At 45.0% G+C, this 23,705-nt stretch overlaps 14 protein-coding genes across 14 annotated transcripts; 6 read left to right on the top strand and 8 right to left on the bottom strand. All coding sequences in view use genetic code 12, as the record gives it.

Annotated features, from left to right (window-relative positions):
* Positions 1-1,698: 1,698 nt before the first annotated feature.
* Positions 1,699-2,961, bottom strand: LODBEIA_P01640 (uncharacterized protein; the record flags this gene model as incomplete). The annotated part of the gene is made up of 1 exon (XM_066971550.1): positions 1,699-2,961. One exon carries the CDS (start codon positions 2,959-2,961, stop codon positions 1,699-1,701), a length of 1,263 nt encoding a protein of 420 aa, XP_066827102.1.
* A 350-nt stretch (positions 2,962-3,311) lies between these two features.
* On the bottom strand, positions 3,312-6,128 carry LODBEIA_P01630 (uncharacterized protein; the record flags this gene model as incomplete). Its single annotated transcript, XM_066971539.1, has 1 exon — positions 3,312-6,128. The coding sequence occupies one exon, from the start codon at positions 6,126-6,128 to the stop codon at positions 3,312-3,314; it is 2,817 nt and encodes a 938-aa protein (XP_066827101.1).
* A 385-nt stretch (positions 6,129-6,513) lies between these two features.
* Positions 6,514-8,181, bottom strand: LODBEIA_P01620 (uncharacterized protein; the record flags this gene model as incomplete). Its single annotated transcript, XM_066971528.1, has 1 exon — positions 6,514-8,181. The coding sequence occupies one exon, from the start codon at positions 8,179-8,181 to the stop codon at positions 6,514-6,516; it is 1,668 nt and encodes a 555-aa protein (XP_066827100.1).
* Positions 8,182-9,053: 872 nt separating this feature from the next.
* LODBEIA_P01610 (uncharacterized protein) lies at positions 9,054-9,920 on the bottom strand (the record flags this gene model as incomplete). Its single annotated transcript, XM_066971517.1, has 1 exon — positions 9,054-9,920. The coding sequence occupies one exon, from the start codon at positions 9,918-9,920 to the stop codon at positions 9,054-9,056; it is 867 nt and encodes a 288-aa protein (XP_066827099.1).
* An 844-nt stretch (positions 9,921-10,764) lies between these two features.
* On the bottom strand, positions 10,765-11,196 carry LODBEIA_P01600 (uncharacterized protein; the record flags this gene model as incomplete). The annotated part of the gene is made up of 1 exon (XM_066971506.1): positions 10,765-11,196. One exon carries the CDS (start codon positions 11,194-11,196, stop codon positions 10,765-10,767), a length of 432 nt encoding a protein of 143 aa, XP_066827098.1.
* Positions 11,197-11,519: 323 nt separating this feature from the next.
* On the bottom strand, positions 11,520-12,506 carry LODBEIA_P01590 (uncharacterized protein; the record flags this gene model as incomplete). The annotated part of the gene is made up of 1 exon (XM_066971494.1): positions 11,520-12,506. The coding sequence occupies one exon, from the start codon at positions 12,504-12,506 to the stop codon at positions 11,520-11,522; it is 987 nt and encodes a 328-aa protein (XP_066827097.1).
* A 996-nt stretch (positions 12,507-13,502) lies between these two features.
* LODBEIA_P01580 (uncharacterized protein) lies at positions 13,503-14,330 on the top strand (the record flags this gene model as incomplete). The annotated part of the gene is made up of 1 exon (XM_066971483.1): positions 13,503-14,330. One exon carries the CDS (start codon positions 13,503-13,505, stop codon positions 14,328-14,330), a length of 828 nt encoding a protein of 275 aa, XP_066827096.1.
* Positions 14,331-14,402: 72 nt separating this feature from the next.
* LODBEIA_P01570 (mitochondrial 54S ribosomal protein uL15m) lies at positions 14,403-15,224 on the bottom strand (the record flags this gene model as incomplete). Its single annotated transcript, XM_066971472.1, has 1 exon — positions 14,403-15,224. The coding sequence occupies one exon, from the start codon at positions 15,222-15,224 to the stop codon at positions 14,403-14,405; it is 822 nt and encodes a 273-aa protein (XP_066827095.1).
* A 309-nt stretch (positions 15,225-15,533) lies between these two features.
* On the top strand, positions 15,534-15,782 carry LODBEIA_P01560 (uncharacterized protein; the record flags this gene model as incomplete). The annotated part of the gene is made up of 1 exon (XM_066971461.1): positions 15,534-15,782. One exon carries the CDS (start codon positions 15,534-15,536, stop codon positions 15,780-15,782), a length of 249 nt encoding a protein of 82 aa, XP_066827094.1.
* Positions 15,783-16,775: 993 nt separating this feature from the next.
* On the top strand, positions 16,776-18,197 carry LODBEIA_P01550 (uncharacterized protein; the record flags this gene model as incomplete). Its single annotated transcript, XM_066971450.1, has 1 exon — positions 16,776-18,197. The coding sequence occupies one exon, from the start codon at positions 16,776-16,778 to the stop codon at positions 18,195-18,197; it is 1,422 nt and encodes a 473-aa protein (XP_066827093.1).
* Positions 18,198-18,473: 276 nt separating this feature from the next.
* Positions 18,474-19,379, top strand: LODBEIA_P01540 (uncharacterized protein; the record flags this gene model as incomplete). Its single annotated transcript, XM_066971439.1, has 1 exon — positions 18,474-19,379. The coding sequence occupies one exon, from the start codon at positions 18,474-18,476 to the stop codon at positions 19,377-19,379; it is 906 nt and encodes a 301-aa protein (XP_066827092.1).
* A 575-nt stretch (positions 19,380-19,954) lies between these two features.
* LODBEIA_P01530 (uncharacterized protein) lies at positions 19,955-20,686 on the top strand (the record flags this gene model as incomplete). The annotated part of the gene is made up of 2 exons (XM_066971428.1): positions 19,955-19,985; positions 20,070-20,686. The coding sequence occupies 2 exons, from the start codon at positions 19,955-19,957 to the stop codon at positions 20,684-20,686; spliced, it is 648 nt and encodes a 215-aa protein (XP_066827091.1).
* A 104-nt stretch (positions 20,687-20,790) lies between these two features.
* LODBEIA_P01520 (uncharacterized protein) lies at positions 20,791-21,240 on the bottom strand (the record flags this gene model as incomplete). Its single annotated transcript, XM_066971417.1, has 1 exon — positions 20,791-21,240. One exon carries the CDS (start codon positions 21,238-21,240, stop codon positions 20,791-20,793), a length of 450 nt encoding a protein of 149 aa, XP_066827090.1.
* A 1,023-nt stretch (positions 21,241-22,263) lies between these two features.
* LODBEIA_P01510 (uncharacterized protein) lies at positions 22,264-23,694 on the top strand (the record flags this gene model as incomplete). Its single annotated transcript, XM_066971406.1, has 1 exon — positions 22,264-23,694. The coding sequence occupies one exon, from the start codon at positions 22,264-22,266 to the stop codon at positions 23,692-23,694; it is 1,431 nt and encodes a 476-aa protein (XP_066827089.1).
* Between the last annotated feature and the right edge of the window lie 11 nt (positions 23,695-23,705).

The raw sequence follows: 23,705 nt of genomic DNA, 5'->3' as shown, positions 1-23,705 counted from the left end.
TAAATCACGATTCACAGGACGGGATGCATTCCATATGTCGGCATTCCAGCATCGTCTGTGTTGAATTGTCGCATGGCTATTGGATGAAACAAAAAAAATTCTCAAGAGGCGCAGTAGGGCTTATGCCTTTCTGCAAGCGTTTATTCCATACACCCGATCTTCTTTCTCTTTTAGAGGAGTAATTTACATTGTTGAGTAGACGTCTAAATTTTTGGGGAGAAAAAGGGCTCTGCGATCTAGAAGAGGCACTTGAAAAAAAAAATTTCCAGACTGTGAATTGAGGGGCTACCTGAAATGCAACCTTGCAACGAGGGAGACGGGTTGTTGTTGTTCTCGCACATTGTACCCGCATCCACAACTACTGAGCAATCCCCTAGAACTGTGATGTGAAGAAAGGGAAGAGCTTGAGAATGAAGTTGCTCCCAACTCCTTTCATTGATTTTGCCTGTTTTTTTTTGGTTCTGTTGAAATGTAATTGAACCTCCGCTGCCCAAGAAAAATTCAAAAAATGGTTGCAAATTCAGGCACTTTTGGACCCCCTGCCTCTTTACCGCTCCAGCCATCCGTTCTCTTGGCAAAAAAAAGTGCAAAATCTACTTTTTATGAACTGTTCTACTTTCGGTGCCGATATACTCCTCTGATTATCATTCCAAATACGAGAATGATTGTATGAAAGGCGAAATTCCGCTCTGGAAAGTCCCCCCCTCCCAAGGAGCTTCGAGTTATCAAGCCTTCCAAAATCCCCACTCCCCAGACCCCGCACGCCCTTTTTCTTTCTCCACCATCTCCCGTCTAGAGCTGAATGTATGTAATAATAAATCCAGCCTCATTTACGATCCTCGACTTCAAAAAAATAAATTAACCAGCGGAGATAAAATGATCGACTGTACTAAACAAGAAAAAAAAATGCCGTTTTATTGCGTCAGACTGGAAACAGCCAATCACGTTAGTAGCCGTGTTAATTACACATGTAGTGCTCACAATGTTCACATAGTCAATCTTGCTACTTTAGATCAACAGCTAAAATTTTTTTGTTCTCGACCGTGGGCGATTCCATCGTCAATTTCAAAACTAGGAAAACTAGAATGCCTTTGCAAGTGAAAAAAGAATTCATGTCCGCTGAGCTTGTCGTCACAGATAATTAAAAGAGCAAGTTTGAAAGGCCTGGCGTCAAAGGAGCAATGGTCAAAAGCCAACGGCCAAGACTGTTCGTAAGCCTTCCTTACAATTGACGAGACGTCAAAAATAAACCAAAAATTTGTTGGCGTATGGAGAATTGCTTGTTTGTGGATCCTGGAGCATCCGAAGATGAAAATCCCATGAAAAAGTGATTTTCCTTTTTGTTTTTAGTTTATGTTTTGCTTGGCAGGCAGAGCTCATGCCGTCTGTGGTGCAGAAATCACAAAAGTCTAGCTCATGTCTGTTGGTGAACATTTCTCGAAGTTCATAACCATCTCCCGCACAAATCTTAAATTTCAGATATTATCAGATTGATCTAATCTGATAAAAAAATCGCTCTTGTTTTTTTTTGTCTTTTTTTTTTTCCTTCAGAGGTGACAAAGGCATATTATTGAAATTTTCCCACCGCAGTGGCCACTGAGATCCCCCACCCCAAAGCCTATTTTGCCGTTTAATCTATTTTTTTAAGAAACCTTTTTCAAAATGAAAATTCATTATGAGGCTGACTTCTCTTGACAATCACTGTTGTTGTAGTGGTGTCGCGGAGTTTGCCGAATCAATACTTTGTCGAATGTCTCTACAAAGTTCCGGATCCTCAGGCAAGGGAGCATAGACACTCAATCTTTTCCTGATACGCTTCAACTGCCAGCGGATGGGAATAAGCGGCAAGTACCCATGTTTTTCTTCGTACAACAAGGCCGTGAACGCACAGGTGACCACGACCCAATACAAGGTGTAACTAATTACGCTTCCATACGTGGCCGAGTTTGTCCACCCAAAGATGGCAGTGAAGATCATCCAGAAGGCACCATCTTCTTGCATTTCGCCATTGCAGCAATTGACATGCCACACGCTTCGCGCGATATCATAGGAGCCTGGACCATGGCCCGTCTCGCTCACGTCCTGGCCGCCGCATGCATCGATAAACTGCTGCAACTCAAAATTCCACACCCCTTTGGAGAACAAGCCAGCGGCAACTAGGTATAGGAAACACGTCGACACGATCAAGAACCACTGCAACGAAAGGCTGTTTCCCGACCGGTATAGGATGAACCCGATTACAGACCCCACCATTATCGCGAGGAGAGCCGAGTTGACAATCGCCCAAACGGAAGTGTTTTCGTTGATGCCGATACCGCCGACAAACACGATGGCCTCTAGTCCTTCTCTGAGCGTGGTGACAAAAGGTAAGATCAAGAGATTGTATTTTTCAGTCCACAACCGAATCCGATCTATCCAGGTAGTGCCCGTGCGTGTAGTCAGCGAGTTTGAGCTACCGGGGTAAAAACTCGACAGTTGCACGAGCCGAGCAAGCTTGGCTTTCCACTTCTGCTGCATCTTGCTCACGCGCAAGATCTCGACCCCCATGACTGATATGATCAAGCTGGCAATAATCGAAAACGTGCCCTCCCAGTACTTTTCGGAAACTGCCCACAAATCACTCCCAATGATGTAGAACACGGCTAAAATGAAAGAGCCCACCAATAGACAAACAAATAGACCCAAGAGCCCGCCTATCCAGATCTGCAAGTTCAAAAACTTGTACAATTTCGCATCTTCGACATCCAGCTCGGTGTCTTTGGACGAGTCCACCGTGATTGCATGATATGCCGCACTAGCTGGATCGTCGGCGCTGTTTCTAGACGTAGTGGCGGCATGGGAAGGGTAGAAAGTTTGATGCACAAACGACAATAGCACCGAAATGATGATGGCGGATTCCAACGTCTCTCTCAACACAATAAGAAACGTCTGGATTGAAAAGTAGTCTTCAAGCGTGGCCATGGTACGTGCTGGGAGAATCAAAAACTGGCGATGTTGAAATAATCGGGGAGTGGAGGTTGATCTTATAGATCAATAGAGGAAAAAAAAAAGGGAAACTTATCTAAAAGATCAGTGACATCACACGGAAAAAAAAATAAAAAAAGATCCGAGAACCGGAGTTTGACATCGGGGGTAGTAAAAAAAAAAAGTTGATGCCTCGTCAACGCGTGGAAAAGCGCTATTAATGCTATCGCTTCTTCTCAAATTCTGGGAACCTCTATTTCATCATTTCTCTCAGGAAGGTTTTTCTCAATTGCATAGTACTAAATATTCATCAAAGTGCGAGAGATATATATCATGCAACTGGTTGACTACCGTTTCCCCTTTTTGAAAAAAACAGTTTCAGACTTGATTCTTCTCAGCACCAGGTCATTTTTCATGTCCTCTTCACGTATGAACCTTTGAAGTGCATCGTCGGAGGTTCCAGCAATATCAACGTCGCTGAGGTCACTATCCTGCTGCTCGAGATAATTGAAACCGCGTTTCTGTCTGGCGAAATTTGATCCGGAAATATGAGCATGTCCTCGCCGCTGCTGTTCATCCAACCTCAATTTGTCTTTTCCCGAGACAAAATTAGACTCGTCTGCACGCTCTTTCCTGGGTTCATTTGTCAGAGTGGATGTTCTAACATGGACCTGCTGCCTACCCTGCGTTAGAGGTGTAGGCTTGCTCTCTCTATCGGCCGTCGTTTCCCTTTTTATGGGTAAACTCCTGCGAGGTGCACTCTGGCTCCCCAGTCTAAACACCGATGGTGTCTCGTCGAGGTTAGATTTGGTTTCTCCGTTGTCTTTGAAACCATTAGTAACCAGTGTGTGACGAGCCGTTGTTATAGTTGGAGTGCGCAGGTTAGACGGCTTGGAAATGTCACGCAGCAACGCGCTCAGAGACAGTCCAAGAGATGATGGTGCCGCGTGTCGCTCCGTCTGCTCCAATCGCGAAGCTTGCTGCTGCTGCTGTGAAAAGCATGACTTATCGGTGTCCTTTCCGCTTCTATTCTCAGCAGCTTGTAGTGTGTTTGCACTTGATCGCCTATGCGATTGTGTGTTGTCACCCTCCGCTGTTATTTTCTTCTCCAGCTTATCAGACGACATTCTCTCTATCGACTTTGATGTGGTTTGCTCTTTCCCAGAGGTGCTCGAGGGACCAGAGGAAGCGTGATCTGAGTAGTGTGACCCCTTCATCTCACTCATGGCTGGTGTGTCCTTTCTTGACGTTCTCCCATTTGGCTCTTTGCTCGTTGAACGTGGGTGGTTCTTGACATCTGGTCTATTTGGTAAGTGGGCATCAGACGGCCTGGTTTCTTGTGTAGGATGCAGTGTATAGGGCGCTGAGCGACGTGTTTCTTCGCCATCATCATGGTACCGCGGTTGTGTTCGTAAATTTACAGTTCGAGATGGCGAGTCTCGGTGATGACGAAAACGAGGCTCCGTATCGTATAGATGCCCTCCAGAATTCCTCAAGCTGGGAGCCTGTCGCCATCGTTGGGAAGAACCCGTCTGCTGACTTCTAGGAACGTACGAGTTGTAGTTTGCTCTTGGGTTTCGCCGTTGGTCGTAAGACATATCCAGGTTGCGCGTTCGGTAATCGTACCTTTGCCGGCGGTCATTAGTTTTGTAGTACCCGTGGTCATAATTGTCATCGTATTTTTTGTTGTGGCTTTCTTCGCCACCACCACCACCGCGTGTGTAATAATCGTTTGCAGCCCCTTCGTTGTAATAACCACCCATGTCTTCCTCCTCATAATAGTGTCGCTCGTCTTGGTACACTCGTTCATCTTGGTACTGTCGCTCATCTTGGTACGGCTGCTCCTCTGGATACGTTCCAGATGGATTATATCGTTGAGAGTACGACGACCTTCTATTAAACTCATCATACCCGTTATCTTCATGTCCATGTCTTACCACTTTCTCGTCTCCCTGCCTGTTTACTCTCTCAAATCGATCACCGCCTGCTTGCCCCGTATTAACGTGTCGTTCAGAAACGGTATGCCGTGCTGTGTTCCGTATCGTTTTAAACCTCTCCTTGTCAATCTCATGGCACTCCTCGAAACGCGGCATCTGGTCCGGGCGCAACGGCAACGGCTCCGTCGTGAAAAACTCGTGGTTCAAAGCATCCAACGCGTTCAACCGCTTGTACGGGTCCAACGTTAAAAGCCCACTGAGCAAGCTGACGCCCGATGCAGGCATAATCTTTTCAAATCTCGCTTCCATGCTCCGCAGGCAGCCCAATCCAATGTTATAATCGTTCTTGTTTGGCAAATTGGCGGCCTCGGACCAAGATTTCGGGGATCCCACGAGCTCAAAGATTAGCTGCGCCTGTTGCGCATCGGTGTTGCCCTGCAATATGGGGTTGCCCGTGAACAACTCGCCAAACACGCATCCTACTCCCCATAGATCAACCGCAGTGGTGTATTTCCTTTCGCCGAGCAAGATCTCGGGCGGCCGGTACCACCTCGTGATCACAAGGCTGGTGTATGACTTTTCGCCGCCTCCGGGCCCCATGCCTAAACGAGGCGCGGTGCCGTGGTATAGTCGAGCCAAGCCAAAATCGGCAATTTTCAAAACCCCCGTTTGGTCAACGAGAATGTTTGCAGCTTTGATGTCGCGGTGTAAAAAATTTGCATCGTGTATGTACTGAGTACCCGTGAGAAGCTGCTGCATCAAGCACTTAATCTGGCTCAACTCCAAGTGGATGTTGGGGTTCTTGAGTAGGCCCACGAGGTCACTGGTCATGTAGGGAGCAACCGTGTAAAACGTCCCGCGCTGGGTGATCAACTCGGTCTTGTCCTTGACCTTGGGCTCTTCAAATATCATCTGCTGCACGCTCAACACGTTGGCATGGTGTAGTTGTTTCAAAATCGTGATTTCTCGCAACGCCGTAATGGGGAACCCCTCTTTCACCAGGTGATATAGAATCTGCTTCATCGCCACGAGCTGCCCTGTTTTCTTATCTCGTGCCTTGTGCACCACTCCAAATGTGCCCAGGCCCAACTTGTCCATGAACTCGTAATCGGCCAAAGTCGCCATTCGCTGGATCGGCATGTACACATCTTCTTCACCGGCAGACGAGTATTCACCTGCTTCACTTGCATCGTCTCCTATCAGAGGCAAAAGTGCTGGTGTGGACATGAGTTTTTGTTTTTTGTTGTTGCTGTTGCTGTTGGTGGTGTTGGTGGTGTATATTCAATCCATTTGAGAGGGCCGTGCTGGGTTCTTTCCTTCGGGTTTCTGGATCCTGGGATCGAAAACATGAAGCATCAATTTTTTTTTCCGTTCTTTCTCTTCTGTCTCTTTCGCTCAATTTCGTTCCAGTAAACCATCCATTCAATGTCACTTTACATTACAGATACTACAGCCTTGCTTACTCTCACGTGAGTCTATAATGTAGAAAGACTTGATCTGAAGAAGGAACTCGTCAACGGCAAAAAGAGCTGGAACTGTTGTGAATGAATTAAAGATTGTTACAATATCTAATATTTAACACTTGAATAAAAAAAAAGAACAGAACAAAATCTTATGGGGATGCATCATTTGTGTACTTGGACTGTTTCTTCCTCAACTTTGATAGCTCGACCGACTGTTTCACGTTGAATCCGTTGGCCAAAAAGTTTGTTGTTTCCTCCAACTCCAACCCGGCGGTGTCGGGAAGCAAGAAGTAGACAAAGAAGAATGAAATTAAGCACAAGCCGGCAAAGAAGGCAAACGTGCCCGTGGGTGTAATATTCTCCAACATGGTTAAAAAAGTAGATGCCACCACTAATGAGCCAGTCCAGTTGGTGGCAGAGGCAAACATTGCGCCAATGGCACGCACATTGACGTCTGAAAAAAGCTCGACGCCCACCCATGCTGCATTGCCGATTCCAATGGCGTAGGATGCAACGTAGAGAATCATTCCGACAATGACCACAATGCCCCATCCGTTGATGCCTCTCGAGACTATCTGCATGCCGCTGGAAAAATCAATGTTCAAGAAATGGAATGCTACGGCGCAAACAACCAAGGATGCGCACATGCATGGCATACCAACGAGCAAGATCCTTCTTCTGCCGACTTTGTCAATGATGCAGAGAGCGATGCCGGTAAAGACAAAATTCGTTGCTGAGATGATGATGGACACGGCGGTGGGATTTTTGAACCCAATGGTCTCGAATATAGTTGCGCTAAAGTACATTAGCGAGTTGAAACCGGTAAACTGTTGGATACCTTGAAGTCCACATGCTAGTATCAAAGCCCTAAAGTTTCCAGGGGTGGTATGGATAATCTTGAGCGACTTCCATGCTTTTTGGAAAGCATTGTGGCCAGGAACTGTCGAGTCAGAGCGGATCATGTCGTCGACGGTGGCGTCAATGAATGCTTCGGATGGGTTGTTGTAGATTTTCCTCAACACATCTTTGGCTTTTACAACTTCGCCATTCATAATGTAGAATCTCGGTGTGTCTGGCAAGAACCAGAATAGCACAAACTGGATAACGGGCGGCACCATGCACAACCCCACCGAAACTCTCCATCCGTGCGCAACTCGCGTCAACCCCCAGTTGATGAAATAGGCAACCAACTGGCCCCCAGTGATAAACATGACGTTGGTGACAATTAGTCTTCCTCGGTACTTGGAGGGAGCGAGCTCCGAAAGCATAAGCGGGGCAATCAACGACGCAATGCCCACCCCCCACCCCAAGATGAACCTGCCGGCAATCATGCACCACACTGTTTTCGAAACAAGCTGAACAATAGTCCCCACCACAAATATCACATTTGAGCCCAATAAAACACCTTTCCTTCCCACATAGTTGGCGAGAAGTCCACCAAGAATGGCACCTAGTAGCGCGCCCAACGACGTCGCCGAGGTTATAAACTCCTTCTCCCCGTTCGTCAAGAGCTTATCCGACAAGTCAGTGCCCACTTGCACCAACGCCGAAGATATGTACCCCGTGTCGTAGCCAAACATGAACCCCGAAATCGACGACGCCAACGCTAGTATAATCACCATTCGCGAAGGTCGCGATTCCGAGTCCAGGATCGGTGTAGCTTCGTCGAAGACGTTGCCATTGTGGGGGCCGCCCAAGAGGCCCTTGGACGAGTTGGTGGATGCTGCCGAGGTCAGACTCTCGTTGTCCGAGACGGCAACGGTTACGTCGTTCTGGTCCAAGTTCTTTTTTGTTGACATTGGGGTATCCAGTCGCATAGGTGGTATTGCCGGTAGTTAGAAAAAAAAAACAACAAAAATTGAAAAAAGATGAACGAGTGCAAGTCGGCGAAATTTAAATTCCCCCAACAATTAGAAAAATTTGGAATGTAATTGTTGCTATTGTTGAAGTGGGTCACTTGGCTCGAAGTAGAAAGATGAAAAAAAAAATCAGGGCCTACTCTTACAGCTTTTTTTTTTCTTTTTTTTTTTTTGTTTTTTTCCAGGAACGGGTAATTGGACGGGGAGATAGTACATAATTTCGGCAGAGGTTGAAGCCTAAAGAGGTCGAAAGGGGAGTGAACACGGCCAAAAGTAACGGTATCTTGCTTATGACAGACCCGGTCTACATCCAGAAACATCGCTGAATCCATAGATTACTGCCTTTACTGACTTTACGCTGAGATCTGGTGAAATCTATGTATTTTTTTCACATAATTCATCCGGCGAGTCATTTTTCCGAGATTGTAAAAAATAAATCACGTGATAACGCTTGCTGGAAATATGTTCAACGCAGATTCCACCGGTTGAAGAAGCAACAAACCAAAAAAAAAAAGATGATACACAGCCAAGTGCAGCTTGTTCAGTTTCGACTTTGTAAGAAGGAAGAGGAGGTCAAGAAAGAATCGCCAGCTCACTAGCCTGTACAGTAGGAACAACTTGTATTAATCTTTTCTTTTTTATGGAATTTGTTTGCATACACTATACAATTAAAAAAAAAATTGACAAGTTATATCTATGGTTATCCATCCCCCGTTTTGAGTTTTAAAACACCTTCAATCACACAGAGAAATAATGTTGATGATGATGATGATGATGATGATGATGAACAAAATCAAAGAGCACACTCAGCCTTGGTCATGTCTTGATGTTTACTTTTTTGGTGGGTCGAATCTGAATTTTCTGCTCTTTATTGGAGCCCATTTGAATCTCTTGACCCAGATCGACAAAAAGTATAACGACGAGACCACTATCAAGGTCTTCAAACCCCATCTCTTTCTTTCGTCGTGTTCGGGTTCAGCAGCCCAGTTCAAAAACACGGTAACGTCCTTGGCCATTTGTGAGGTGGTGGCTGGTGTACCGTCTTCGTATTCAACCAAGTCGTCAAACAAGACTCTAGCCATGGCAATAGCACCACCGGGGAAGTAAGGGTTGTAGTTTGAGCCTGCTGGCAACACTACACCTGCTGGTGGCTCTTCGGGGTAACCGGTCAACAAGGAAAAGATGTAGTCACAACCGCCGTGTCTAGCCTTGACAATCAACGACAAGTCTGGAGGCAAGGCACCTTGGTTGGCTGCTCTAGCGGCTTGTTCGTTTTCATAAGGACCAGGTATGTAATCGGCCAATTTACCTGGTCTCTTTCTTGGCTTACCTTCGTCGTCGGGCTCGTCGTCGTATTCAATCTCCTCGGCCATGGCTTTTGCTTCCGAAGTGGTGTGGGAGCTTCCAACCAAGTTTCTCCATGCAATTCTGTCCAAGGAATGGCAAGCCGCACACACTTCTCTATAAACTTGGAACCCTCTTCTGATCGAGGCATGGTCAAAAGTCTCAAACATCCCGTTGTGGGGCCAGTTGTAAGCCGGAGGATGCAATCCGTGCTCTGCTGCCGTCATGGCATTGGCAGTCATGGAGTCCTGGTATAATAAATAGGATGCAGTCAAGCCAGTGACTCCCACACCTCCAGCAATAAATTTTTGCACCAACGGTTGGTTCACTGTTTTAAACGCAGATTTGAACATTATGGACAGAAGTAGTTGTGTTTTTTTAAGTGGTTCCCGTGTTCTAACTCCTCAATGGATCTTCAAAGCAATCGGTTTTTTTTATGGTTTTTTTTGTTCTTTTCAATAAAAAATTTCGGGGATATTGAATGCCCAAATTGTCTATGGAAATGTTCGGTCAAACTCAAAACTTTTTTAATCAATAACCGGTGTAATTCCTTTTTTCCAACGGAGGTTATTGAATAAGAAGATTGAAGAGCGGGCGGGAATGTGTGTGTGTGTATGGATAAAGCCTGTTTTGGAGGTTGAAGGGAGGGATGGGGAGACACACGAGTTGTATAATTCTACTTTTCCTATTGGGTATAATTTTCGAACATTTTTCAACCAACAGTTGATGAAAAGTGCACTTTTCTCTCTCTCTGTATGGTGTGTATAGTGACTGCGGTACCAGTAGAAACCGCACTAGTAGTAATAGTAGTGGTAAGTGCAATAGTAAGAATAGTAAGGCAAATGGCCGCAGAGACTCAATATGGTGCACAGTTGGTAGCGCCTCTCTACCACATTATTTATAAAACAAACTCTACTATTGGCTAGCAGTATTCTGCCACTACTGGCTGTGTAGCACGTGATTTCTAGCACGTGACTGTCGTGACATTTTCCACGACATTAACTTCCGTCACTGTTGCAACATCACGTGAGCAACAGACTACATAACAGACCCAGACCCTACACACACGTGTTACTGAGATGAACCATAGCTTCAACTGGTAACTCTCTTGCTGTGGAAAAATCAGTGTTATGGACCCTATACAGACACCGCCTCTAAACTCGTACCCGCACCTCCTAATGTACACCACTCGTAAGTCTACCATTTTTCCTCTGGGTTTTGCTTGAATTCAAGGTACGCTTGCCAGTTAAACACACTGATTTCAGTTTCGTTGCAAACACCAAGGTCCCACAAACCGCCATCTCGCGTCTCTTTCCCCATCTTGACAAGCGTCCACTCCTCGTCGTTTTCGAAATTGATCACTAGGTTCATAGACTTTGATCCGTGCGCTTGAGTGTAGATTTTCAAAGCGTCATACTCGACGTTCCTAAATGGTCTCAAGGCGCCACTGGTGTTGATCTCACTTTTAACTTGCTCTAGCAATTGTAGGGGGGTGGTAGATTTCAAGTTTATGTCTTTGATGATTATGTTTTTCACGTTACGGTAGGGGAAAGATTTGATTATCCGTATAGTTATCAACGAGTCAGTTGCTGGTCGCACATTTGAAGTTAGAGGTTCCGCTTGCGACATGACTTGGCGTGGGGGATGTTTGTATCAGATAGTGATTGCGTGTGCGTTTGCTTGTGCTTGTGCTTGTGCTTGTGCTTGTGCTTGTGCTTGTGTGTGTGTGTGTTTTATGGAGATGCTCATCATTGACTGTACACGCACCTAGTAGTTGAGAACCTTAAACACCGTACGCGCACGAGAATGGTAAAAGTGAGAAAAAAAGACAGATATACAACCCAGCTACGGTGTAGAAAGGATACTTTTCTCAACCCAACAAGATGCATTTATTAAGAAAGGGAAGGGGAACAGAAAAGGGAAAGAGTTGCCAACTTGCTATTTCCTTTATTTTACAATTTGAAAAATGGATGGTTCATTGCCTCCTTCGCCGTCGGTCTAAGCTGGTGGTCGTATTGAAGTAGCCGGTCTATCAAATCCAATGCTTCTTCGCTGATCAAATGACGATTCTCATTATTGATAAACGCCTTCCATGGCTTTTTGGAGTGATTGCCCAAGATGTCATCGTAATCCGAGCTGAGCTTGAGACCGTACTTGTTGACATACCTCATCAACGCCTCTGTTCCCAACACTTTTGCAATCTGCACGAGCTGGTCGTTGTTGGAGTCGCCCCTGAAAAGCGGCTCCTTCTTGAATATTATCGCCCCCAACATGCACCCCACCGACCACAAGTCTAGCGAGTAGTCGTACTGTTGTAGGTTTATTAGCAACTCGGGCCCCTTGTGGTATCGAGAAGCAACCCGCACATTATAGTCCATCCCCGCGTGGTAAAACTCGGCCAACCCCCAATCGATCAACCTGAGCTTCTTATTCATGGGATCAATCATGATATTCTGCGGCTTGACATCGCGATGGATGATCCCCATCGAATGCGAGTAATCTAGGGCAATCAATAGCTGGGTGAAGTAGTACTGGATATCCTTCACCGTGAATTTGGGGTACAAGACTCGGAAGTCGACATTGTTGACTTTTTCAAAGATCAACGCCGGTATTTTGGACTGCTCATCCCGCACAACGTCTAGAAGACCAACTACGTTGGGGCCGCCGGTTAGGTTCTGCAAAATCTTGACTTCCCGGTAAATCTTCTTCAACTTGACGGGCTTCAACACCTTGATGACACACGGCTCGTCGTTGAGAACGTTTAGGCCCTGGAACACCTCGGAGTACTTGCCCCGGCCTATCTTACTCACGATTTCGTAGTTTTTGATATCGCCCCATACGATTTTGTGGTTCTCATAGTCCCAGTACTCCGACGGCTTGTTGTTGTTGACATCGTTGTATATGTTCGACACGGAGTACACCCTGGTTCTAGTCGTCATCTCTTTGGTCTGTGTGGCCAGGAATATCACTTTCTATAAGAACTTCTTATCTCAGCCACCCCCCGTGTGTACAAGGTATTTATCTCTTCCGAGTAAAATGTGCACACTTTTATTAGGTGTGGGTTTTTTTTTTTCCTTCCTTCGGCCTTGTCTGATATTTGCCCTCCTCCTTGGACAGAAATGAAAGAAGAAGAAGGGGAAAAACAACAAAAAAATTCTCCGTGCTTTACGCCCTCCAATCAAGCGTGGTCTTCCGCTAGAGATCCTGCAAAGGCTGTTTCTGGGTATGGATGGAGATCCGTTGTGGAAAGGGAGAAGGAGCTGTCTGTGTGTGTGTGTGTTCTCAAGTGTGTGTGTGTGTGTGTGTCTCAGATGATCTTTTAAGAAATCGCTTTGAAATTTCTCTTTTCTGTCACTCTCAAGTCTCGCGACATGCCAGGGACCCAGGTAAACTTAGGCAAACCGCCCTGAAGCCATGATCTCTACTACCACTACTACTACTACTACTGCTGTGTCTTGGATCAGAGTAAATTGTCAGTTGTCAACAACCTTTATTTGTATCTACAGCTGATAGAGGTTTCCTCTAGAGTTGAAATCAAGTAGCGTGTGTGTGTTTATGGCATCCACTTTCCAAACCTCGAGCTGTTTTTTTCTCCGCCCCGTTACGAAGCGGAACATGCTGGAGATGCCACACACAGCACACAATTTGCAACAAGTCGGGTTTCAAAAAAGTAAACTGTCCGCTGCAAAAGCGCCACTGCGTGAATAAACTTGCAATTAGCATCAATCATTGATAGAGACCGGTAGAAAATGATTACTTTTTGAGCTGGTAAATTGCTAGTTGTAAAACTCCAATACTCCCACTCGGGTTGACGCTTCGCAGATTATTTTTCATGTCTCGAAATAGTGACGACACTTTTTTTTTGTCGTTTGTTTTTTCTTTTTTTGCCACCCATAACACCAGTATAGGATGATAGTCACTTTTTTCCATGATCCATGAACCATCACTTTAGTGCACAGGTGGAAGATGGCGGCAAGGTTTACGATGACGTCCAGTTTTGGTCTGGTGTCGCGGAAAAGGTGACACCTTTTGCAAAGAAATTGACTTTCATCGCTTATGTTTTCTATTCGAGAATTCCCATCTACTTGATTTCGAGCCCGCTATTCACGGTTTACACAGGCGAATCTGCCACGGAGGGGTATTTTGAAAGCAAACTAGTTGGTAGACGGGAGTCTGACCTGGGCCAAAGGCTCGGTCTCCTCACAAAGATATATAGCGAAGGAGAAGAAGATGATGACGATGGTGTATATGTGGTGTTTTACCATGATAAGGACGTCAGGTCCTTTGTACTTGATTTCCTGTTGCTTGAGCCGTTTGAGAAACTCACAGCGGGGACCTCGACTACATCCAATGCCTTTGTGGTTTACACCGAAACGGCACCGAGCCAGACCCCATCCAAAATATTCGACAAGGTGTTGCAAAAGAAGAAGCTCCAGGAACCCGCGCCGTCTACCGCGGATGGAGAAAAACAGTCTGTATCGCGGCCATTGTCGACTCCTGATCAAATCAACCGCGCAGTCAACAAAATCATTCTATCAGGCTTGCGACTTCGAGGTTTAACTTTAAACCAAGCCGCGTCTGTAAATGCAAAGTTAAAGATTAAAGAAATCTATCAAATGACATTTAAAGCTACGCTATTTTCACTCAGAAAGTACAGCACCAACATTGGTAAGAACGGCGAACTAGAGCGCAGAGAAATACGCATCACGGACTTGCAAGAGACCGTCGAGGGTTTGTTGCATCTATTTGTGGACGTGGAATGACAACACTTTTTGTCTGTATTTAATTATATACATGAATTCTTTCTCTTTTTCTTTTTTTCTTTTTTTTTGAGATTAGACTAGTTCAGAAATCTTGACTGTCTTGCTTGTCTCTGCAAACGCCACCGAAGAAGCCTCCATCAATTGTTCCAGGAGCGATTTGAATTTGGATTTGCTCTTTTTCGGTTTTGGCACCTTCAATTGTTCACGAGCAGCTTGTAATGCCTCTGTAAGGATTGAAGGGTCCTTGTGCAAATAACCTCGCTGTTCAGGGTCACTGTAATAAGCTATGCTCTTTTTATCTGTTGGTCTTGCTTGCAAAGGAACGTAGCCGTACTTCAACAAGAATTTTTCGGGGTTGACGTGGGCCCTGAGTCCCAAAGTTGTGAAATATCTTGCTGTGAAGCTGTGGTTTGTGCTTTCAATTGCCGCAATTGCCGCCTCGGTCGCTTTGGAAGCTTCAACGTTCAACGGCACATTATATTCGTCCTGGCCCGCTCCTCCCGTGCCGATTAGCATCACCCCGTCTTTCAACGAACCGGTGATGATGCCGCATTCTCTCATCACTTTGATGGTTAAAGTGTCTCCTTCTTCCAATGGTATTCTCTTGGTCTTCCAGAAATCCTGGATCTTGCTCAAGTAAACCTCATGAAAGACAGGCACGTACTCCTTCGTAGATCCAATCATGGGTAATTGCTTGAAATACGGAGTTTGACCACCTTCCATCCAGTGTGGAACTTTTCCTCTGGCCTTTTGACCCTTTTGACCACGCCCGGAGGTTTTACCTTTTCCTGAAGAGGCACCACGTCCTAATCGCTTGTACAGTTTGGTGGAACCTCCATTTGGTTCCAAGTAGCCCAAGTGGGCCAAGTTTCGCGACCAGCCCTTGACCATCATAGATCCGGGGCTTGAGAGCTTTAGCACCTGACGGCTTCCAAGTAACATATTCCTTGTCGTTTTTTGTTGGTTGGGCCTGGGCTATCTATCAAGCATATGGTGTATAGAGCTAGCTATGAAATGAAAAAAAAAAAAAAGAAAATTGACTGAATGATTTGAATGTCGCGTTTTTGTTTTCCATGTCGTGAGGTTTGCAATATACGACACTCACTACTATCACGTCCATGTTCCTGCGGTTTAGAATCGATCGCTCGCCACTGGTACTGTTACACCGTTCACCACCGTCCCTCACAAAAATAACACATAAGGATGTCTGACGCAAGAGAATCCAAGGCAAAAGAGTCAAGGAAAAACGACGACAAGATCAGGACGTTGGAGGAAGATGACGAGTTTGAAGATTTCCCCGAGGATGAAAAAGATTGGACTAGCAGCAAAATAAAAGAAGAAACGCTATGGGAACAAGATTGGGATGACGATGACAATCAGGACCATTTCTCACAGAAGTTGAAGGAAGAGCTCCTTAAGTCGCAGAAACCGGCTACTGCTTCAGCCAAGTGAAAACGATGACAATTACAAAAAATTGGAATTGTCTCGGAATGTGAATTTTTCTTTTTTTTTCTTTTTTTTTTTTGGCACCGATTGAAGGCATCCAGTGAAGGCATCTAGTGAGTGAAGAAACACTGCGGAATCAGGACCAAATGGAGCTTCCTTTGCAATATTGGCTAACTGAGTCCTGAGTCCTGGGTCCTGAGTCCATGGGCGCTGTGGATACTCAAAGGGCAACATACGTGTTGGATTGTATTTTTATCAAAATGTATAAAGATTTAATAAAGTTTTGAACTTTTGCTTCCACTCGATGTTTGTCAATGGGGGGTAATACTCGATATATATTAGCTTACTTGTTTGATTTTTTTTGAAGTTGAATTGGGATATCATACAATTTGACGCTGTAGCTCGACAGCAACTTCACGGTCATAATAACTTCTGCAACTGCCGAAAAATCATATGGTGTAACTTGCTCATCAAGATTTCCATCGGGAATAATGTAAGTGGGTATTCTCAGTGAGAGGTTAGTGTTGAAGTACGTGATGAGGTGGAGGGGTTGGAGTTAGTCAACTACTTTGCAATAACTCACAGCACCGAGCACTTTCATTTTTGGTCTAATTCCAGTTGACAATTTTACGTCGCTGTCCCATACTAAAGCATCAATGGTTTAGTGGTAAAATCCAACGTTGCCATCGTTGGGCCCCCGGTTCGATTCCGGGTTGATGCATCTCTTTTTTTTTTTTTCTTTGGCGATCTCCAACGTTTGTTTCTGTCTTCTGTACCAGTTGAACCGAGTGTGCAAGTTCAAGAAGTGGATGATGTTTGGCGCCTATGCCAGAAAGGTTGACACCAAATACCGCGTGTCAAAAGAGAAAAAAAAAAGTTTGGAGATTCATCAAATGATATGAATCCACGGTGAACTTCCCTGTCTTCTGCTTTTTTTTTATATAAAGATATATATACAAGTTTGATAAAAAGAGTTGGTGTAGTCTAGGTCAGAGAAAAATGGGGGGCAATGAGAGATCCAAGCGAGGCTGGAAACTGCATTTAAAGAACTGGGAATTCAAACTCGCATTCTTCATTATTGCTTATTTCGTTTTTGCCCATGTTGTCTTGGAAAATACCTATACCTTGTCCGAGAAGGGGTTGGCGAGTCATTTGAAAGTTATTCCAGAAGAGGCGATTGACTTTTACGACCAGTCGCCGTTGCAAAACCCCGATAGACTAGCGTACATGCAATATGCGACCAACTATGACTATTTGAATTTGGCCATTTTGAATTTTGTTCAGCTCCGCCAGGCCAATACGCAAGTGCCCAATTTGGTGATCTTGTACGACCAGATTCTTCAATTCTACGCTAGTAATCGATGGAGCAAACTATACGAAGTTGCCAATTTCCACAATATAACCTTGCGGTCGATGGAGCTTATCAAGACGAATTATAATGACGATTCGCCATGGGCAGCCTCGTTTACGAAATTGCACATTTTCAATCAAGACGACTTTGACAGGATTGTGTTTTTTGACTCGGACTCGATGTTTGTGAATGCAACACTTGCCAACGAAGGGGATGAAGATAGTTCTGATGACTTGCCTCAGAGGAATGGCAATTGTCACATTGACGAATTGTTCAAAATCCCCATGGAGTTTGATTTTGCTTTACCACAGGCGTACTGGTTGAACAACGTGGTTGAGGGAAAAGAACGCCTCAAGTATAGGCAAAAAGTTGACATCCCTAATGCTCAAAGACGAAGATTACGAATGAAGAAACTAGTCAGTGAGCTACCTAGCAAAGGTTGGCAGCTGCTTCCCCTGTTGATTTACGAGCAGCATAAATTCGATAATGTCGACAATTTCTTTGCCAACCACGTCATGGTGGTTCAGCCCTCGAAGAAGCTCTTCAGCGAGATCATCAAGTATGTGCACAACCCGTTCTATTGGACACTCACCAATAGGCGAAACATGCGGAAACCAACCGACTATGACATGGAGGTGATCAACAAGTACCTCAACAGCGAGCTACACAAGGGCGCGATCAATGTGGGGATACTCCCACATAGAGTATATGGAGTCTTGACAGGCGAGTTTGGCGAAGAATGGCACGAACGTTTTGTGGTGGATCCCCAGTACCTACCTTTTATCAAGAAGCGCTCCAACAAGGGCTGGGACCCGCTTTCCGTGCTCAGCCTGCTCAAACTAGTGCATTTCTCCGATAGTCCTATTCCAAAACCGTGGGAAGAAGAAGGAGGAGAGCAGCCATACGACTCAAAGAGAATATTTTGCAAAGATGGGAACATGAGTGAGTACGAGGAAAAGTACCCCCATTTCAGGCCTCGGCTTACGGACGATTGTGCCAGCGTCGCGATATGGGCCTGGCTAAGGACCCAGTTTCATCGAAGCAGAAGCAATTTGTGGTTTGCCGGTTGAATTTGAAGTTGAAGCTGAAGTTTTGTAGCTGCATAGTGCTCCCCTTTCCGGTTACTGAGGCGCAGTTGGCCGGCCCCCCCCCCCCCCCCTCGTGTATCTCCACTGTAGTGCAACAGTAACATTTCTAACATCAACAAAACAACATAGAAAAAAAAAAAAAAAAGAGAAAAAGAAGCCTACGTTTGACAATAAGATCCATTGCTCCTCTCTATCTTCTTCTTACCACCAGACCAACGGGAATCAATCAAACGCCTAGGAAGGGCCAAAGCAGAAAGGATGAAGCGAGGTAGCATAGTCAAGGTTACCTTGGAAACAGTGGCCACGATTACTAAGCGAGATGACGATACAACGACGACGGCGGCTTTGCCCACTATGGATATGCCAACGCTAGCCGATCCCAATGCATATACAACACCTTCGGTGTCGGTTCCGCCAAACAACGACAACCCTTTTATCATTAGACAACATAATCCCTCCGGTACGGTGTTTATAGCTGTGGGAGCCATTGTGGGACTGATATTGTTGGGGTTTATACTCTACCATTTGATCCTATCGCTTAGTGCCTCGAGGTTAGCCAAGCGAACTAGCGACCACGACAAGACCTTGTATGAGAAGTATCAAAGCAACAACAACAACGCCTATGGCTTTGCCAACGTGACGCCAACGTCCACGTTTAACCATTTCACCAACGAGTACCCCGGTCATACCACAGCGCCGTCTATTTCGAAATTGCCGTTGTTGAGCCGGCCCGGCGCCAATTTTGGCACGTCGCAATCGGGAGACGGCTCCACCATCTACCAGAGTGACATTGCCGCTGGCGCCACGTCCAAGCACGATCTCACCAAGATGTTTATCTCGCCTACGGCCGAAGTGATGCAACAAAAGAGATTCAAGTCGCAGTACAATGCGTCTTTGACCAACTTGCCGTTTGGAAGCTCGGCCACAAACTTGGTGAACCCGTCGCCTGCTACAAACAGACATTCGCAATTGGTGCCAAACTTGTACATCAGCGGTGAGGGCAACAATAGCGATTACTCCCTTGCTCAAAGTCAAGGTCCTCCTCATCCAAGATCACACCAGTTGACGCCCGAGCAGAATGACGTTAGACAACAATTGGAGCGAACTAATCCCAGACAAACTGTACCTTCAATGTATCTCGAAGACCTTTTTGAAAAAAGATAACATCAAACAATGAAAGCAAAAAAGAAAACGCAAGTATGCTACAAGCTATATGTCACTTATTGTATAAGTTAGAGTCAAAAAATTAAAGATTAAAAAGCTTTTTTTTTTTCATATGATGATTGAATCCAGTTCAGCCTCTTCTCTTGTCAGAATATACATATACACCTCTTTACTGTGTAACCTTGATCCATCTTGCAAAGTGGCTCATAATTTTTTATATGTACATGCTCCAGGCGATAATTCCACCCCATTTCACCGTATACGGTTAAACTGCAACTACCAAGTAGAAACGCCAAAAAAAAATTAGATAAAATTATCATCACCATAAGACTCTCAAGTAATATATTACCACCAACAATAGAGAAAGTAAACAAGCCACGTAAGGTGCTATTTACTGCTACTGCCACTGCCACTACAACTACTACTACTTTTAATACCACTACCACTACCAAGACCATACCTTTCCGTTTGCAACGAGAATTCTTTTAAATACTTTTCTTCAAGTGGGTCAATCTTTCTTATCCACATAGATAGGCTTATATATAAACAACAACTACACCACTTTTCAAATAAAGATGCCTCTTTGTGGTAGTACACCAAAGACAAGTATGTTCGTCCACGCATCAACCACCTCTTGGGTTGTTGACTTCAACTATATAAGAAGAAAAAGAATACTGACGCGAAGCTTAGTTCATCGGAAAATCGTGATTCTAGGGGACGGTGCGTGTGGAAAGACATCGCTATTGAACGTGTTCACGAGAGGATACTTTCCTCAAGTGTACGAGCCCACGGTGTTTGAAAACTACGTGCACGATATATTCATTGATGGCCAATCCGTCCAGCTTTCGTTGTGGGATACCGCGGGCCAAGAGGAATTTGATAGGTTGCGATCACTTTCATATTCAGATACCCATTGCATCATGTTGTGTTTCTCGGTCGATTCGCCCGATTCGTTGGAGAATGTCCAGTCCAAGTGGGTGGGCGAGATAGCAGACCATTGCGAAGGGGTCAAGTTGGTGTTGGTGGCCCTAAAGTGCGACTTGAGGAACAATGAAGAGACCAGCGACGATCAGTACCAGAGTAACGGCACGGCCAACCCGTATGCTTCTTCAAAGAAATTGATAACGTATGACGAAGGATTAGCCGTGGCTAAAAGGATTGGTGCATTGAGATATCTAGAGTGCTCAGCTAAAAAGAATAGAGGAGTCAACGAGGCGTTCTCGGAGGCTGCTAGGTGTGCTCTCAACGCAAAGCCTAAAGGTGCTAACGACAACGAGCCCGAGAAGAAAAGCTGTGTGGTGATGTAATAGTGGAGTGGAGTGGAGTGGGGATGGCCGGTGGGGAGGCCCGAGTTTTACAATTCTTAAACTTCATAGCTTTTTTGTTTGATTTTTTTTTTTTTTTTTCAATTTTACCGGAAGGAATAGTCTTTCAATTCACTTCGTGCATCCCATACATCTTCTGAGCTTCCCCTGGATTTATCCTCTAGATGTCTCTTTTTGAAAAACTCCTGGACTTTGATTCTCTGCTCGAGTTCTTTCTGGTTCATCTCCTGGATCGGTTTGTCCTTGCCTTCAAACATTGACCCCTGTTTCAACGCAAACCAAAACTTTTCGCGTTGTCTCTCGCAGGAATCATAAGAGCCGTATCTATAATAGTTTTTGACCTGGCCACCAATTGCAAAACAGGCAATGAGCTCATCCAAGGCCGTCATGATCGATAATTTGCTGGGGTAATCATTGAGGGCCGTGTTTTTGTTGAGGTTGCCAAGGACTTCCTTCCTCTTTTGGTCTAGCTCGGATTTTTCTGAATCCTGAAACTGCTTCAATAAATCGTTGAACTCCTGCTCTTCCTTGCTCATGACGTACAGCACTAGGGGTTTGGGGGAGAAAAGAATCGAAACTGGTTCGTCACGGAGACAGTGGTGGAAAAAAAATATATATAAAATGGCATTTCTGCCATACGCAGAGGAGTCTTGAGAGGAAAAACAAAAAAGTAAAGTGACAAGTAATTGCTCTCAGCAGGATTCGAACCTACGATCTCCTCATTACTAGTGAGGTGCCTTACCAACTTGGCCATAAGAGCTTTCTGCTGATGAGCAAGATCGCTCTGGTTTCCATGTCAAATTCAAACTTCTACCGTCCTTGAGCTGAGTGTATAAAAGTGGGTGGTAATCAGTAAAGTGTGCTTTTGCCTACGTTGATGCTGAATTAATTCACCTGGATAATGATGAACCGAATTGCACTTAACGCAACTTGGCTATATTAGACATCCGAGGCATGTCATTCTTGGAGAAATTTATTCCGATCCTCTCTTTACTTTTCTTCTTTGTTGAAACGATTCCCGTGGTTTTGCAAAGATTTGCTGCAAAAAAGTACAACAAAATTTGGTCCAGGTTTCAGCCGTTCCTACACTCTACGCCCATATACCAGATTTCTAGGTCAGTATTAGTCTTACACAGTCAAGCTTCCACCAAAACCACTACTGGTTTGCCAATTTGTTTTTTTGCTTGTTTTACTTTTCCAGTATTGCAAGCTAATGGTGTGCTCTGTTTCTGTTTCGTGGGGTGACATTCTTGTGAGTAGTAATGGTAGCTTGCAATTTTTCTCACGATATTTTATATTTGGTTGCAATCAATCGATCCGTTAATATAAACATATATATATTAACCACAAGAGATTCACCTTCCATTGCCATTATCGGTATATTTATGTGTTTCGATATCTACCAACACCACAGTTAATATATATATATATAAATAATATAAACAACGTACGCTTCCTCTATGTACATCTTTACATGAGATGGTAAACTTTTTGGCACCAAAAAAGTTGTATTAAAATCAACGGCTCAAATCAAAAACGCAGATTCGCCCCCCCCCACCATGCCGATTAAAGCCACTGTTCCCATTCGTATTGCCGTCCAGATCTTGCAAGCAGTGATTGCGAGGTATAGGGGTATCTTTGTCGTGTTCGTGACACGTGTTGTGAGAAGTATACTCTATCTATGGCGGAAAGGCAGCAAAGGCGTCTACTATGCATTCAAGCTCATCTTCTTCCAGAGATCGTTGGTGTTTACGTTTGCAATTGCCTACATCTACGAAGTTGTACCGAAATTGTTGAAAAAGACGCTATCTCATTTCTACCGCTTCAAATTTGACACTCTCCATGAAGATCTAGCCAGCATTTTGGTAAGCCCGTTTAGCTCGGACAACTTGGCCATCTTTTTGGCCCGTTTGGTCGCCACCATGAATGCCTTGAACCCATTGTTTGTGAAAATGCTAGCTCCGCTCGTGCAGGAAAAGCAGGTTCGATTTGCCTCCACCTTCATGGCGGGTCTCACTGCTGCGCTCTTGAATTTCCCCAATTTCCAAGAAGAGCGAATACAAAAGGACCGCTTCTATACGTTTGACTGGACTTTGATTCTAGCTACAAAGGCCATCGACTCCGTCATGTCAACGGTCTTCTCAAGGATCATCGACTTGCCTCCAGGCACAAGCGGGTTCAGTGACTTGGTCTTGTGCACCGTTGCCGTGTATCTCCTTATGGATGCTTGGTTCTACAACCCGGAGAAATTGAACCCCAGCTACTTGAAATGGTTGAACAAGATGTCCAACATCGATGCAGATGTGTTGCAAGGAATGAGATACTTGCGAGATGGCTCGTTGAACTACGGACCAGCCAGTGCTGGACTTCCCAATCAACACCATTTCGAAAACGTTGCCAGGAAATACGGCAAGGATGCAAGCTTGGGAGACCTTACCATCCACGACAAACTACCGTGCGAAGTGCTACACCAATTCAGAAGCAAAAGCTGTGTCAAACACGCAGCCTATACCTTTTTCAGCCAGTTTGCAACCGCATTCAAGTTTTACGGCTCGGTGAATTTATTCGTTTACACAATGGTAAAGAAGTTCTATGGCAACCCCTGTAAAATATTCTTGAGGACAATAAGGTCATCGTTGTCCTTGACTTCACTATCAACTTTGCATTGGTGCTGCATCTGTGCTGTGCGAAATTACCATCCGCACATATACGATCAGAGGTTTTGGGACGTTATGGGACCTAAAATTGGAGCTGCAGTGGCAAGCTTTGGAATCGCTTTTGAAAGCGCGATAAGGAGAAGTGATTTGCTAACAGTGATTGCCCCCAAGGCCCTCGGAACATTGCTTGACTCTACTCCTTCGGAAAAGAATCTTTGGATGGAAACAATAGTGTTTAGCGTGAGCTTTGCAATTTTGGTAGCATATGCGCGACTGAACCCGGCAAGATTAAGAGGGTTGATTGGAAAAGGTTTCGGCTACTTGATCAAGTGATGCTGCAACTT

This window comes from Lodderomyces beijingensis, assembly GCF_963989305.1.
Source record: "Lodderomyces beijingensis strain CBS 14171 genome assembly, chromosome: 1".
In the NCBI taxonomy this organism is placed as follows: Eukaryota; Fungi; Ascomycota; class Pichiomycetes; order Serinales; family Debaryomycetaceae; genus Lodderomyces; species Lodderomyces beijingensis.
Note: the sequence above shows the minus strand (reverse complement) of the source record. Positions and strands in the feature narration are given on the sequence as shown.